Below are 13,721 nucleotides of genomic sequence, written 5' to 3'. Positions count from 1 at the left end.
GGTTTTTCACTCTGGGTTTTCGCCTCTCCCTGGAGATCACATGGTCTGGAATGGGGGGGTGGGGGTAAGTTAATAGGTTGTAATGAACAAAGCATCGTAGCTGTGAGGGACAGCTCGGTGGATAGGATATTGGTATGTAGATAGGCTGGAAAATTGGGCGGGGATCCTGGATTCAGGATTCAATCCTGGACCGGGGAGCGGCGCGGGCTTGGAGGGCCGAAGGGCCTGTTCCTGTGCTGTATTGTTCTTTGTTCTTGTTCTTTGTGTGTCTGATTTCCCCCACGCTGGGTTGAGTGGGGTTAAGATCGCCATATCTTATCGTCTGATTGTTAACGTTTACTCATAAGCATCTTTTTGGTGTTTTTCTCTGGCCTCAGTAGTATGATGAAACATTTCGGGGCAAAAATACACAGAAGCAGCCCAAAGCTTGATGATAAAATGGCAAAGATCTCCACTGCCACCGTGTATTTGCCGGGGGAGCTGACGTAGGCAGGAATAAAGGCCATCCACACTGCGAAAAAGATCAACATACTGAAGGTTATGAATTTGGCCTCGTTGAATTTGTCGGGCAATTTCCTCGCCAGAAAGGCCAACACAAAACAGATACAAGACAAGAAGCTAATGTAAGCTAGTACCGTGTAGAAAGCTACCACTGAGCCCACGTTACATTCGAGGATGGTTTTAGCACTTTGGTAAGCAATATTTTTATTTGGGAATGGGGGCGCCTTGGCCAGCCACGTGACACAGATCCCAACCTGGACACAGGTACAGAGGAAGATCACAGCCCGCTGCTGACTGGCTCCAAACCATTTCATCATGTTGCTATTGGGAAGCGTTGCTCTGAATGCCATCAGCACCACCACAGTTTTAGCTAGTATACAAGAGATAGAGAGTACGAAGATGACTCCAAAAGCCGTGTGTCTCAGCATACAGGACCAGACTGTTGGCCGACCAATAAACGTCAGGGAACACAGGAAGCACATGACGAGTGAACTCAGGAGAAGAAAGCTCAGCTCGGAATTGTTCGCCTTTACGATCGGGGTGTCCCTGTGTCTAAAGAAAACGACCAGGACTGCCACTGTCAGACAAGCCCCCAACAATGCAATTATCGCCAGTGTGATGCCTGTTCCATCTTCAAAGGAAAGATACTCGATCTCCCTCCTGATGCATATGGTCCTGTTACGATTTGACCAATCATCTGAAGAGCATTTCGTGCACTCCAATGAATCTGTAAATGGAAAAGCATTGTGATCAGAAATAAACACGGAAAATGCTGGAAACACTCAGCAGGTCTGCCAGTATCTGTACAGAAGGAAACGGAGTTAACTTCTCAGATCACAGATACACGTAACTGCTGAACGCCCCTCTTGACCTAAAGATCGTAACCTCCATGAACAAACTGCCTGCACTCAGCTAAGCAATATCTGCAAAATGAGAGGATGTTGCAGTCGGTATTTTGGGAGGATGGGTCAAAGAGATTTCTCAGTTCAGATCCGTTTTGCCATCCTTCAGTTTGAAGAGTTGATAGCGCAGGCTGACACATCATTCGATTCTAATTTGCTTCGAATTCTTTTTCAGCTTTTCCAAATCAGGTGCTGCCTCTGGGCAGCGAGCTGCGACGCTCTGGAATGGCGGTGGGAATGCATTCAGATGTAACTTGCAAATAGGACCTGATAAATACTGGCAAAGGAAAAAGTCCATGGGAAGAGAGCTCGTTCAAAGAGCTAGCACAAATAAGATGGACCGAATGGCCTCCGTCTGTGCTGTTAAGGTTCAGTGATAATTTTCATGAGTCACTCTAAAAACGTGGAATATTAAATATGTAGTGGCCTTTCCTCTAAATATCTGTTAGTCAGTATGGCTCTAAGATTCATACCTTAGAATAGCTCCGAGCACGAGTTAGATTGCATTGAGTAAACATTTCCCTCAACGTCCTGCAGCTAACGAAGGGAACACCAGCCAAGACCAGTGATTCCAAACCAGATACTGTAGTAGCAAAACGCATGTCCCTGAGCATGATTGGTGGACAGGACCAGGCTTGTTTATGATGCTCTCCACTATCAAAAGAGCCATTAAGCAATGAGTTTCACAGCTCATTCTTGAAATATGAGGAGCTGGGCCGCGTTGGGGAATATTTAAAGAGTTCCTGAGCAGTCACGGTGACCCGTTATGGGCTGGAGGAATGATGTCGATGTGGAGATGCCGGCGTTGGACTGGGATAAGCACAGTAAGAAGTCTCACAACACCAGGTTAAAGTCCAACAGGTTTATTTGGTAGCACAAGCCACTAGCTTTCGGAGCACTGCCCCTTACTCAGGTAATGAAGGGGCAGTGCTCCGGAATGATGTTGCCCAGGGTAGACATACAGGGGAAGACTAATTTGCTCCTGCAAGACTCAAACCTGCGCAGCTAATATACCCACTCTGGCAGTTGCCCCCACAAACGTTCCATTTTCAATTAATGCAACAACCTTGCAAGATATCCCTTTACATTAAGCGCGCATGTGTAAATATTACCTGTTTCATTGCTAATCTCCCCGTCGGCACACGGCACACAGTCGAAGCAACAAAGAGGTTCACCGTTTCGGGAGGCTTTTCTCATCCCAGGGGGGCAGCTTTCACTGCACGCCGACAATGGAGGCTGTGCACATGAACAGAAGATAGAATAGCCCATTGGTGTGATCAGTCTTCATCGTTTAACATAGAAAAGACAACAAAATGGCTTGGCAAAACTAATGGATCATTAAATCTAGCCTTGATTCCTTGTAGCTGCTCTGAAACGCGGTTTATTTTCCCCAATTTCATTCCACAAAGATTTTATTATCTTCTCCGGAGGAGTAGGATAGAGTCATGGTTTCCCCTTCGTCCCTCACCAACACGCAATTTTACATATGTAACCTTTTGACGATTGAACAGTTATTTGACTTCAGAGGGCGTCACAGGTGACCAAAACACTGATCTCACAAAATATCTGAAAACATATTTCACTGCACATGAAAACAAAAATCTAAAATACTGAGCAGGTCAGGCAGCTTCTATGAAAAGTGAGAATTGGAGTTCCATATCGACGGACGTTTTATGGTTTTCAATCATAAAGTGGTGACATTTTCCAGAGAAATCAAATTAACCGCTGAAGAACGTGGTTATTTATAAATAAACCATTCAGCCGATTGTTAATTAGTTAATTTTGAATACACTTTTCCTAACTATCGACAGCATTGTAGGCCGATAACCGATTAGCATAGAATAATTGACGATTTAAATTCAGGGTAACAAGTTAACCATTGCCCACTTTTTGACTATTGAGTACATTGCAAGTATTTCATTAGAGTTTCGACAAAATATTACAATTGCCCTGATCATACCTGCGTTTTGCCACCTGTCCAAATAATGGAATGTTCTTCCAGAGAAAGTTCCAGCCCTGGAGGTGCGAAAGCATCAAAACGACCCACTTGGATATATTCAACTTTACCAGTGACACCTTTCTGACAGTTAATCATGTCATAGGAAGCAATTGCATCTCCGTTTTCGTCAAATCCTATTTCCCCTCCAAACTGGTCGGTGAATCTGACTTCCTTTAGGTAGTGCAGGAGCTGAATATGAAAAGAATAGGAGCAGGAGTAGGCCATTCAGCCCTTTGAGCTGAGTCAACATTCAACAAGTTCATGGCTGATCTTTTACCTCAACCCCAGTTGATATACATCAGTGCTCAGAAATCTAGCATTCCATTTATTGAATTTACTCAACGATTGACAAGCTTCAGTTTTGTAAGGTAAAGAAGTCCAAAGATTCACAACCCTTTGAGTGAAAAACGTTATCGTCACCTCAGTCCAAAATGGCTGACCCCTTTCTGAATGAATGATTGGAACAGGTTAATGTGTCAAGGAAAAGAAACAATGCATACAAGCTTATACCATATATACCAACCCTCCTCTAACATCATCACTTTCATCTATTTCTTCCCTACCTGACCAAGTCATTTGTAAGATGCATGCGCAAAGCGTGGACTACTGGTGTGGCCAACATTCGCTGTCTATCTGGAGGTACCTTGAGAAAGTGATGCTGGGTCTTCTTGAACCATTGGGGGCAATTAGACACAACGCAACGTTGTGTCAGAGTGTAGTCACTAAGCAACGAGCTTGGTGTGAGACTAGCTTGACATATAGGCCTGACCAGGTAAAGATGGCAAGTATCCTTCCCGAAACCACAATCATGAACTGTCGAGGGTTTACAACAATCCGAAGTTTCATAGCCAATTTACCGATATCATGTTCAATTTCCGTTGTTTTAAACTGGGTTCAAAGTACCAAATTGTCACCATGGGATTCAGCCACGATTTCCCCGAAGAATATGTTCAGAACTCTAGATTAGTAATTCAGTAACCAACTCTCTATTCTACGTTCCTTATGGTAGTTTAAATTCTGCGGGACGTTTAATGTTGCTGGCACTTGAAGGACAACCGCATTCGCCGTCTCTCAATCCCTCCCACCTGCAAACTAATAGTTTTTAAAGCTCATCCGGGCGCGAGGTGACCTGGGAAAGGATTGTTGTTTTTTTTAAATAAAAGCTACTTACCTGGGGGGAGCGTTCTCATTGTTCGACCGGAGCAAAGGAGAGAGGAGCGATTTGTGGCTGCAGTGAAAAGTGTAAGGGATTTACTTTATTTTCATTACTTTTTCGCGGGGTTTCTTTTTTACGAGTTGAGGGGGAAAGCGGAAGTAGGCCGGGCGCGAGGTGACCTGGGAAAAAAAAACTTTTTTTTAATAAGCGTGCGGGAGTTTCAGGCCGCTCTACCAGCGGGCAGGGGTTGGGGTGCATTATTGACCCTAATAATCACATTTTAATTTGATGTTTTTAAGTTTCCTTTGCATTTTGATTTCTGTTCGGGCTGTTCCCCCTCCTTTTTGGGGAGCTGCCCCTTTTACTTTGTCCTGATTTAATTTGAGTTTGTTTACTTGGTTTGGTTTGACCTAAAAAGAGGTCTACCAGCGGGCAGCGTTGTGAGCGGGCGGCGGAGTGAGAGGGAGCAGAGTGTAGGCTGAAGGGCTTTGGCTCAATGGGCTTTGGCGGAAATGGGCGAAGCAGGGTAGGTTTAGATAGTTTTTCCTGTGTCATTGGAAGAATGGGGGAATTATGAGCGTGAGGCCAGTTTGTTGTTCTCAGTGTTGGATGTGGGAGGTCCTGGAGTCTCCTAGCCTCCCGGACATCCATATCTGTGCCAGGTGCATCGAGCTGCAGCTCTTAAGGGGCCATGTTAGGGAACTGGAGCTGCAGCTCAATGACCTTCATCTGGTCAGGGAGAATGAAGAGGTGATAGAGAGGAGTTACAGGCAGGTGGTCACACCGGGGCCACGGGAGACTGACAAGTGGGTCACGGTTAGGAAGGGGAAAGGTCAGGTACTAGAGAGTACCCCAGTGGCTGTGCCCCTTAAAAATAAGTACTCCTGTTTGAGTACTGTTGGGGGGAGGAGCCTACCTGGGAGAAGCAACAGTGGCCGTGCCTCTGGCGCAGAGTCCGGCCCGGCAGCTCAGAAGGGTAGGGAAAGGGAGGATGAGCAAACTGACCCCACAGCACCAGGGTACACGGAGCCGTTCAAGTGGGGGGAGAAAAAAGAAATGTAGTAGAAATTGGGGATAGTACACTTTTGGATGCTGTTGGGGGGGGGGGGGGACTTAGCAGGGGTAAGCCATGATGTACAGGTCACTGACCCAGAATCTGTCCTTGTTGCTCAGAAGGGAAGGGGGGAGAGGAGTAGAGGATTAATCATTGGGGCCTCCATAGTTAAAGGGACGGGTAGGAGATTCTGCGGGAACGAGAATGACTCGCGGTTGGTGTGTTGCCTCCCAAGAGCCAGAGTGCATGGTGTCTCAGATCGTGTTTTCAAACTCCTTAAGGGGGAGAGGGACCAGCCCCAAGTTGTGGTTCACATAGGCACTCAAGGCATAGGTAGGAAAAGGGATGGGGATGTAAGGCAGAAATTCAGTGACTCGGGGTGGAACCTTAGGGCTAGAACAAACAAAGTTGTTATCTCTGGTTTGTTACCCGTGCCACATGATAGTGAGGAGAGGAATAGGGAGAGAGAGCTGTTGAACATGTGGTTACAGGGATGGTGCAGGAGGGAGAGTTTCAGATACCTGGACAATTGGGGCTCTTTCTGGGGTAGGTGGGACCTCTACAAACAGAATGGTCTGCACCTGAACCAGAGGGGTACCAATATCTTGGGGGGGAAATTTGCTAATGCTCTTCGGAAGGGTTTAAACTAATTCAGCAGGGGGGTGGGTACCTGAATTGTAGCTCCGGTGTACAGGAGGTTGAGAGTAGTGAGGTCATGGATGAGGTTTCGGGGTCGCAGGAGTGGACTGGCAGGCAGGAAGGTGGTTGGCAGTGTGTATACTTCAACACCAGGAGCATCCGGAATAAGGTGGGTGAGCTTGCAGCATGGATTGGTACCTGGGATTTCGATGTTGTGGCCATCTTGGAGACATGGATCGAGCAGGGACAGGAATGGCTGTTGCAGGTTCCGGGGTTTAGATGTTTCAGTAAGTGCAGGGAAGATGGTAAAAGAGGGGGAGGTGTGGCATTGTTAGTCAAGGACAGTATTACAGTGGCAGAAAGGACATTTGATGAGGACTCGTCTACTGAGGTAGTTTGGGCTGAGGTTAGAAACAGGAAAGGAGAGGTCACTCTGTTGGGAGTTTTTTATAGACCTCCGAAAAGTTCCAGAGATGTAGAGGAAAACATTGCAAAGATGATTCTGGATAGGAGCGAAAGTAACAGGGTAGTTGTTATGGGGGACTTTAACTTTACAAGTATTGACTGGAAAAGCTATAGTTCGAGTACATTAAAGGGGTCAGTTTTTGTCCAATGTGTGCAGGAAGGCTTCCTGACACAGTATGTAGATAGACCAACAAGAGGTGAGGCCACATTGGATTTGGTACTGGGTAATGAACCAGGCCAGGTGTTAGATTTGGAGGTAGGTGAGCACTTTGGTGACAGTGACCACAATTCGATTACGTTTACCTGAGCAATGGAAAGGGATAGGTATATACCAAAGGGCAAGAGTTATAGCTGGGGGAAAGGAAATTATGATGCGATTAGGCGAGATTTAGGTGGCATAGGTTGGGGAAGGAAACTGCAGGGGATGGGCACAATTCTAATGTGGAGCTTGTTCAAGGAACAGCTACTACGCGTCCTTGATAAATATGTACCTGTCAGGCAGGGAGAAAGCAGTCGTGTGAGGGAACCGTGGTTTACTAAGCAGGTTGAATCTCTTGTGAAGAGGAGGAAAGAGACTTATGTTAAGATGAGACGTGAAGGCTCAGTCAGGGCACTTGAGAGTTACAAGTTAGCCAGGAAGGACCTAAAGAAAGAGTTAAGAAAAGCCAGGAGGGGAGGCAGCAGAAGTCTTTGGCAGGTAGGATCAAGGAAAACCCTAAAGCTTTCGATAGGCATGTCAGGAGTAAAAGACTGACTAGGGTAAGATTAGGGCCAGTCAAGGACAGTAGTGGGAAGTTGTGTGTGGAGCCTGAAGAGATAGGAGAGGCACTAAATGAATATTTTTCGTCGGTATTCACACAGGAGAGGGACAGTGTTGTCGAGGGGAGTACTGAGATGCAGGCTGTTGGACTGGACAGAATTGAGGTTCATAATGAGGAGGTGTTAGCAATTCTGGAAAGGGTAAAAATAGATACGTCCCCTTGGCTGGATGGGATTTATCCTAGGATTCTCTGGGAGGCGAGAGAGGAGATTGCAGAGCCTTTGGCTTTGATCTTTGTGTCGTCATTGTCTACAGGAACAGTGCCAGAAGACTGGAGGATAGCAAATGTTGTCCCCTTGTTCAAGAAGAGGAGTAGGGACAACCCTGGTAATTATAGACCAGTGAGCCTTACTTCTGTTGTGGGCAAAGATTTGGAAATGATTATCAGAGATAGGATTTATAATCACTTAGAAAGGAATAATTTGATTAGGGATAGTCAGCACGGTTTTGTGAAGGGTAGGTCGTGCCTCACAAACTTTATTGAGTTCTTTGAGAAGGTGACCAAAGAGGTGGATGAGGGTAAAGTGGTTGACGTGGTGTATATGAATTTCAGAAAAGCGTTTGATAAGGTTCCCCATGGTAAGCTTTTGCAGAAAATACGGACACATGGGATTGAGGGTGATTTAGTGGTTTGGATCAGGAATTGGCTAGCTGTAAGAAAACAGAGGGTGGTGGTTGATGGGAAATATTCATCCTGGAATTCAGTTACTAGTGGTGTACCGCAAGGATCTGTTTTGGGGCCACTGCTGTTTGTCATTTTTATTAATGACCTGGATGAGGGCGTAGAAGGATGGATTAGTAAATTTGCGGATGACACTAAAGTCGGTGGAGTTGAAGACAGTGCGGAGGGAAGTGGCAGGTTACAGAGGGATATAGATAGGCTGCAGAGCTGGGCTGGGGGGTGGCTAATGGAGTTTAGTGCGGAAAAGTGTGAGGTGATTCACTTTGGAAGGAGTAACAGGAATACAGAGTACTGGGCTAATGGTAGGATACTTGGTTGTGTGGATGGACGGAGGGATCTGGGTGTCCATGTGCATAGATCCCTGAAAGTTGGCACCCAGGTTGATAGGGTTGTTAAGAAGGCGTACAGGGTATTAGCTTTTATTGGTAGAGGGATTGAGTTTCGGAGCCGGGAGGTCATGCTGCAACTGTACAGGGCTCTGGTGCGGCTGCACTTGGAGTATTGAGTACAGTTCTGGTCGCCGCATTATAGGAAGGATGTGGGGGTGTTGGAGGGGGTGCAGAGGAGATTTACCAGGATGTTCCTTGGTATGGTGGGAAAATCGTATGAGGAGGGGCTGAGGGACTTGAGGTTGTTTTTGTTGGAGAGAAGAAGGTTGAGAGGTGACTTAGTGGAGGCGTACAGGATGTTCAGAGGATTGGATAGGGTGGATAGTGAGAGCCTTTTTCCTCGATGGTGATGACTAATGCGGGGAGAAATAGCTTTAAATTGAGGGGTGAGAGATATAGGACAGATGTTAGAGGTAGGTTCTTTACTCAGAGCGTGGAATGCCCTGCCTGCAGCAGTAGTGGACTCCTCAACATTAAGAGCATTCAGATGGTTACTGGATAAACATATGGATGATATTGGAATAGTGTAGATTAGAGGGGCTTTAGATTGGTTTCACTGGTCGGCGCAACATCGAGGGCCAAAGGGCCTGTACTGCGCTGTATTGTTCTATGTTCTATGTGTGTCCGCTATCTGATCCCGCATGATACTTCGAAAATTATGGATGATGGAGATCCTTCAGCCAGCAATAATCACCGTGTTTTAGATACTATAGAATCCTGTGCAGAAACGGAGACACCCGAAGCATTTTGTGATATGCATCCTAAAATTGTATTTACCTAGTTTGAATCTGTGCTCCCTATTTCGGATTCTACCGTTTAATTTACAGGGATATTCCTGATTAACTTTGTCCTTGCGCTTAATAATCCTACGCATCTCTGCAGAAATATTTCTCGAGACAGGAATGAGCTGAGCTTTTTTAACGCGGCCAGTGGTTATGATCTGGAATGCAATACCTGAAAGGTGGCAGAGGCAGATTGAATAGTAACTTCCAAAAGGAAATACTTGAACAGGAAAATTCTTCTGGGCTCTGGGGAACGAGCAAGCGGTGTGCGATTGAGTGGCTGGGTCCTCCAAAGAGCTGGCACAGGAACCCTGGGTTCCGTTTGTGCTCTATCATTTTCACATTCCTCAATAAAAAGGAACAGTTCCGCGGATAGTTTACATGAACTGCTCACCTGCCATGGTTCAAAGTTGTGTATGCTTGCACAGGTGTTGTTCAGAAAAGGTCCTTTACCACTCTCACATAAACTTAAACGGTGCAGTGCGTGGGCAATGGCGTAAACGCCTTTGTACACATTATAGGACACTCGCAGTTGTGAGGTGTCGGAATATATGGTATTGATGTCTTCCAGTCTCTCCGCTCCTGTGCATAAACGGGCTTCGAAAGTTGCGCCTTGAGTGACATTTTCGGACAGCTGAAACTTGCAGGCAAACAATTCCTCCCAGAACACATTGGCATAGTTGTTGCTGTCGTGTGGGGAAGGCTTCAGTCGGAGGAGGAATTCCCGGAGCCCAGGAATTTGTGCTCTGCGAAATGAAAAGCCAATCGTTCCTTCCAGATACGGCAGGAACTGCTCGGTGAAAAGCACAGCTCCAGTGACCCAGGCCTCGCTAGCGAGCCACTGAATGCCAGTGACATTCTGGCGGGAGATTTCCTCAATCAACTGAAGCATTTCCCTCTCCGGGGTGAACACCACAATGACCTTAGCCAAAGATCTTTTAATGACGTTCACCATTTGAGATATCTTCTCCGCGTTGTAAATCTTGGGCAGGATGTATGAGAAAGCGATACAAGCGCCGAAGTCAGTGACCTGTTCAATGAATTGCTGAATCCCAAATCTCCCGTAATCATCGTCATTACCAAGAGCTCCAATCCAGGTCCAGCCAAAGTGTTTGACAAGTTGCGCCAAAGCCTTGGTCTGAAAGTAATCGCTAGGTGCTGTGCGGAAAAATGCCGGATATTTGCGTTTGTCGCTCAAACAGGTACATGTCGAGAAGTAACTGATCTGAAAGAAACGAAGAAAGTGAGATAATTTATTTAGAGGCTACAAATAAAGAATCTGGCCCATGATGAAACAAGAAACATAGCCCAAAACCTAACCAGGAATCCAGGACCGGGCATTGAACATAGAGGAGGCCAGAGTCAGGGTCCATAATCCAGGCCCGCAGTCCAGATTCAGATCCATTATTCAAGGCCAGGCTCGAGAGCCTGGGGCCACAGTGCAGAACCAGAGCCACAGCCTGGGCCCACCGTCCAGTACTTCAGCTAATGGTGCAGACCCCAGTCAAGCCCACACAGCAGAACTGGGACTAATGTAATATGAGCTGTCAGTTTGCTATCGCACATTTTAACCTGTGGAACAAGAGTCAACATCTAACCCAGTCGGGTTTTACTCAATTCTGCCCGACTCTTCATTTTTTGACACATCTCAGTTAAATCAGCTTCGTTCCCATGGAAACAGTTCCATTTGCGGACCATCAGCGTTCTATCTAAAGTGACCACCTGCCACAAACAGTTGATCGCCGTTTCTCAACCCCAACAGGGCAATTCCCTCAGGAACATTTCATCACCTCAAGCTGTAACCGCCATTCAGACCTGTGTGATGCTGCCTTTTCCTGAAGTTTTACTTGTGTGTGTGTGGGGGTGTGTGCATGTGTGTGGGTGTGGGTCCGAGTGTGTGTGTGTGCGTGTGGGTGTGGGTGTGTGTAGGTGAGTGTGTGTGTGGGTGTGTGTGTGTGTGGGTGGGTGTGGGTGTGTGTGTGTGTGGGTATGTGTGTGTCCGTGTGTGCGTGTGGGTGTGGGTGGGTGGGTGTGTGAGAGCGTGGGTGTGTTTGTGGGTGGGTGTGTGTGTGGGGGGGGTGTGTGGGGGTGGGCGTGTGTGTGTGGGTATGTGTGTGGGTGTGTGTGTGGGTGTGGGTGGGTGGGTGGGTGTTGACATCAGGTGAGCCAGGACCAGCATTGACTGTTATACCTGTCATAGTGATAAATAGTCAACGACATACTATCAAAGCTTACAGTTAAATACCAATCAGTTGGGGGACATATACGAAAGCCATCATTAGCTATTGAATAGTGTCCAGTTCTGGCCTTTGTGTCTGCGATTACTATTGGTACTCATATGAAGAGCTTCCAAGACCCTGTCTCCTGGCATTCTCTCCCTAAACCTCTCTGCCTCTTCACTCAGGTTTCTTCCTCTCACTCTTTAACCAAGCATTTGGTCATCTGGTCCTGTTACGCTTTATGTGACTGGCTGATAAATGTTGTCTGATCACATTCCTGTGAGGCACCCTCAGCTGGTTTACCATTTAAGTTAGCTGCATTAATACAGGTTGTTGGTGTTGTTGTCAGAGAGTCATACAGCACAGAAAAGGCCTTTCGGCCCATCGAGTCTGGACCGAAAATAACAACCACTAAAGGCGCGCTAATCCCATTTCCCAGCATTTGCCCCATAACTTTGAAAGTTATGATATTTCAAGTGATCATCCAAATGTTTTTAAAGATTGTAAGATTTCTATTCTCCACTACTTTCCCAGGCAGTGCATTCCAAATTCCCACCACTCTCTGAGTGAAAACGTGTTTTCTCAAATCCTCTCTGAATCTACTGCCCCTCCCACACTAAAACTATAGCTTCTTGTGATTGACCCCTCAACCAAGGGGAACAGCTGCTTCCTACGCACCGTGTCCATTCCCTTCATAATCTTATACACCTCAATCATGTCCCCCCTCAGCCTCGTCTGCTCTAGAGAAAAGAATCCAAGCCTATCCAGTCTCGCCTTATAGCTCAAATGTTCCATCCCAGGCAATATTGTCCCAACAATGAGTCAAAATAGGTGGTAAAGCAGGAGTGAAAATTACCACAGAACGAATTCGTTAACAAAGTAGATGAAAACCGATGAGCGCTTACAATGGGAATCTGAAATGGTCCCGTTGTGCTTGCAATGATGCTGGACTGAAGCGATCCGGCCTCGCCGATTATTGCTGGGACAGATACTGCTCCTTGGCACGTTCTGTTTGTCATTTGTTCCTCAGCACCACTGAGAAATGTCATTGCTGCTCTCAGGGAGTAGATATCGCAAGTGTCGTACACCCTGTAGCCCAGAGTGACATTGGGCAGAATCCTCGGCTCCTTGTTTATTTCTTCAATGGTGAAGATCATCGTCTGTAACCAGCGAAAGGCTCTGAAATCAAACCTGTCGAGCACACGTTAACCCCAGGATCACAGGCACAGATATTCCTTCATTGGTTTTAATCATCACTTTGTGACTAATCTTTTAATTTTTTTTATTATGATTCATTCATGTGATGAAGGCATTGCTGGCAAGGTCACCGTGGATTGCCCCTTCCCAAATGCCCTTGAGAAATTACCAATAGCTTTTACACAATCCTTTCATTTAAAAATGCCCTTAAGGTGCTTTTAAAACATGTGGACCAATTCTCAATTCGATATGAACTGCTGCGGAATAACGGGAAACCACTGATACTCGCTGTGGGCAGTTTCGTTTGATGGGACAACCGGGCGATTAATCGTAAATCAGCGAATCAATGCTGGGACCTCACGCCGGTAGAAACGAGATCGGCGTCAGGAGAAATAATTCGGAATATTTTCCCTGTTTGAGTCAATTGGAGGATGAATGGCAGTGGGAGTTACAAATCTGAAGCAAAGTTTTGTTGGGAATCTTCAAACTAGCCAACGAAATGCCAACTTGTGTATTTCGAATTTGCCTGTAACCCATTTCCGGGATATAAACTGGCATTTATCCCCATTCCAGTTACCCTGAGATTCATGCAACTAAGTAGCTTGTTGGGCCACTTGAGAGGCACAAGATTGGAGAAACGTCAGCACTATCGAACATCCTTAAACACTCCAAAGAAACGAGGAAGAGTGCACCTCGGACAAAGAGAATAAGCATTTCTTTGCACCAGTTCTCAATCACTGGAGCAGGTGGGATTGCATTGGTAAAAGGATCTTCTTCTGGCAGAAGGAAGCAGTCATTAGCAGAGCTGGTGAAAGTTCAGAAATCTGAGGTGTCCACTAAGTATTTCTCTCCAGGGCACTGCCGGAACAGCTGAGCATTCCCGACATTTTCTGTTTTCATTGAAGTAGAAATTGGC

The 13,721-nt window shown here is 46.3% G+C and overlaps 1 protein-coding gene across 1 annotated transcript; it reads right to left on the bottom strand.

Moving 5' to 3' along the window:
- Positions 1–329: 329 nt before the first annotated feature.
- LOC144486130 (extracellular calcium-sensing receptor-like) lies at positions 330–12,765 on the bottom strand. The gene is made up of 5 exons (XM_078204230.1): positions 12,514–12,765; positions 9,784–10,614; positions 3,364–3,591; positions 2,516–2,639; positions 330–1,228 (listed from the first exon to the last, which is right to left on the bottom strand). Exons 1-5 carry the CDS (start codon positions 12,763–12,765, stop codon positions 330–332), a joined length of 2,334 nt encoding a protein of 777 aa, XP_078060356.1.
- Between the last annotated feature and the right edge of the window lie 956 nt (positions 12,766–13,721).

This window comes from Mustelus asterias, chromosome 3 (genome assembly GCF_964213995.1).
Source record: "Mustelus asterias chromosome 3, sMusAst1.hap1.1, whole genome shotgun sequence".
In the NCBI taxonomy this organism is placed as follows: domain Eukaryota; kingdom Metazoa; phylum Chordata; class Chondrichthyes; order Carcharhiniformes; family Triakidae; genus Mustelus; species Mustelus asterias.
This window is presented reverse-complemented; position numbering and strand designations above follow the sequence as displayed.

Bases quoted from the DNA above. Each gene is read 5' to 3' on its own strand.
- LOC144486130 (XM_078204230.1), bottom strand. From the start codon at position 12,765: ATGATCTTCACCATTGAAGAAATAAACAAGGAGCCGAGGATTCTGCCC. The intron at 2,640-3,363 runs GTATGATCAGGG...TCATGTGCACAG, and splicing joins GGACAGGTGGCAAAACGCAG to CCTCCATTGTCGGCGTGCAG. The intron at 1,229-2,515 runs GTAATATTTACA...TTCCATTTACAG, and splicing joins GGAGATTAGCAATGAAACAG to ATTCATTGGAGTGCACGAAA.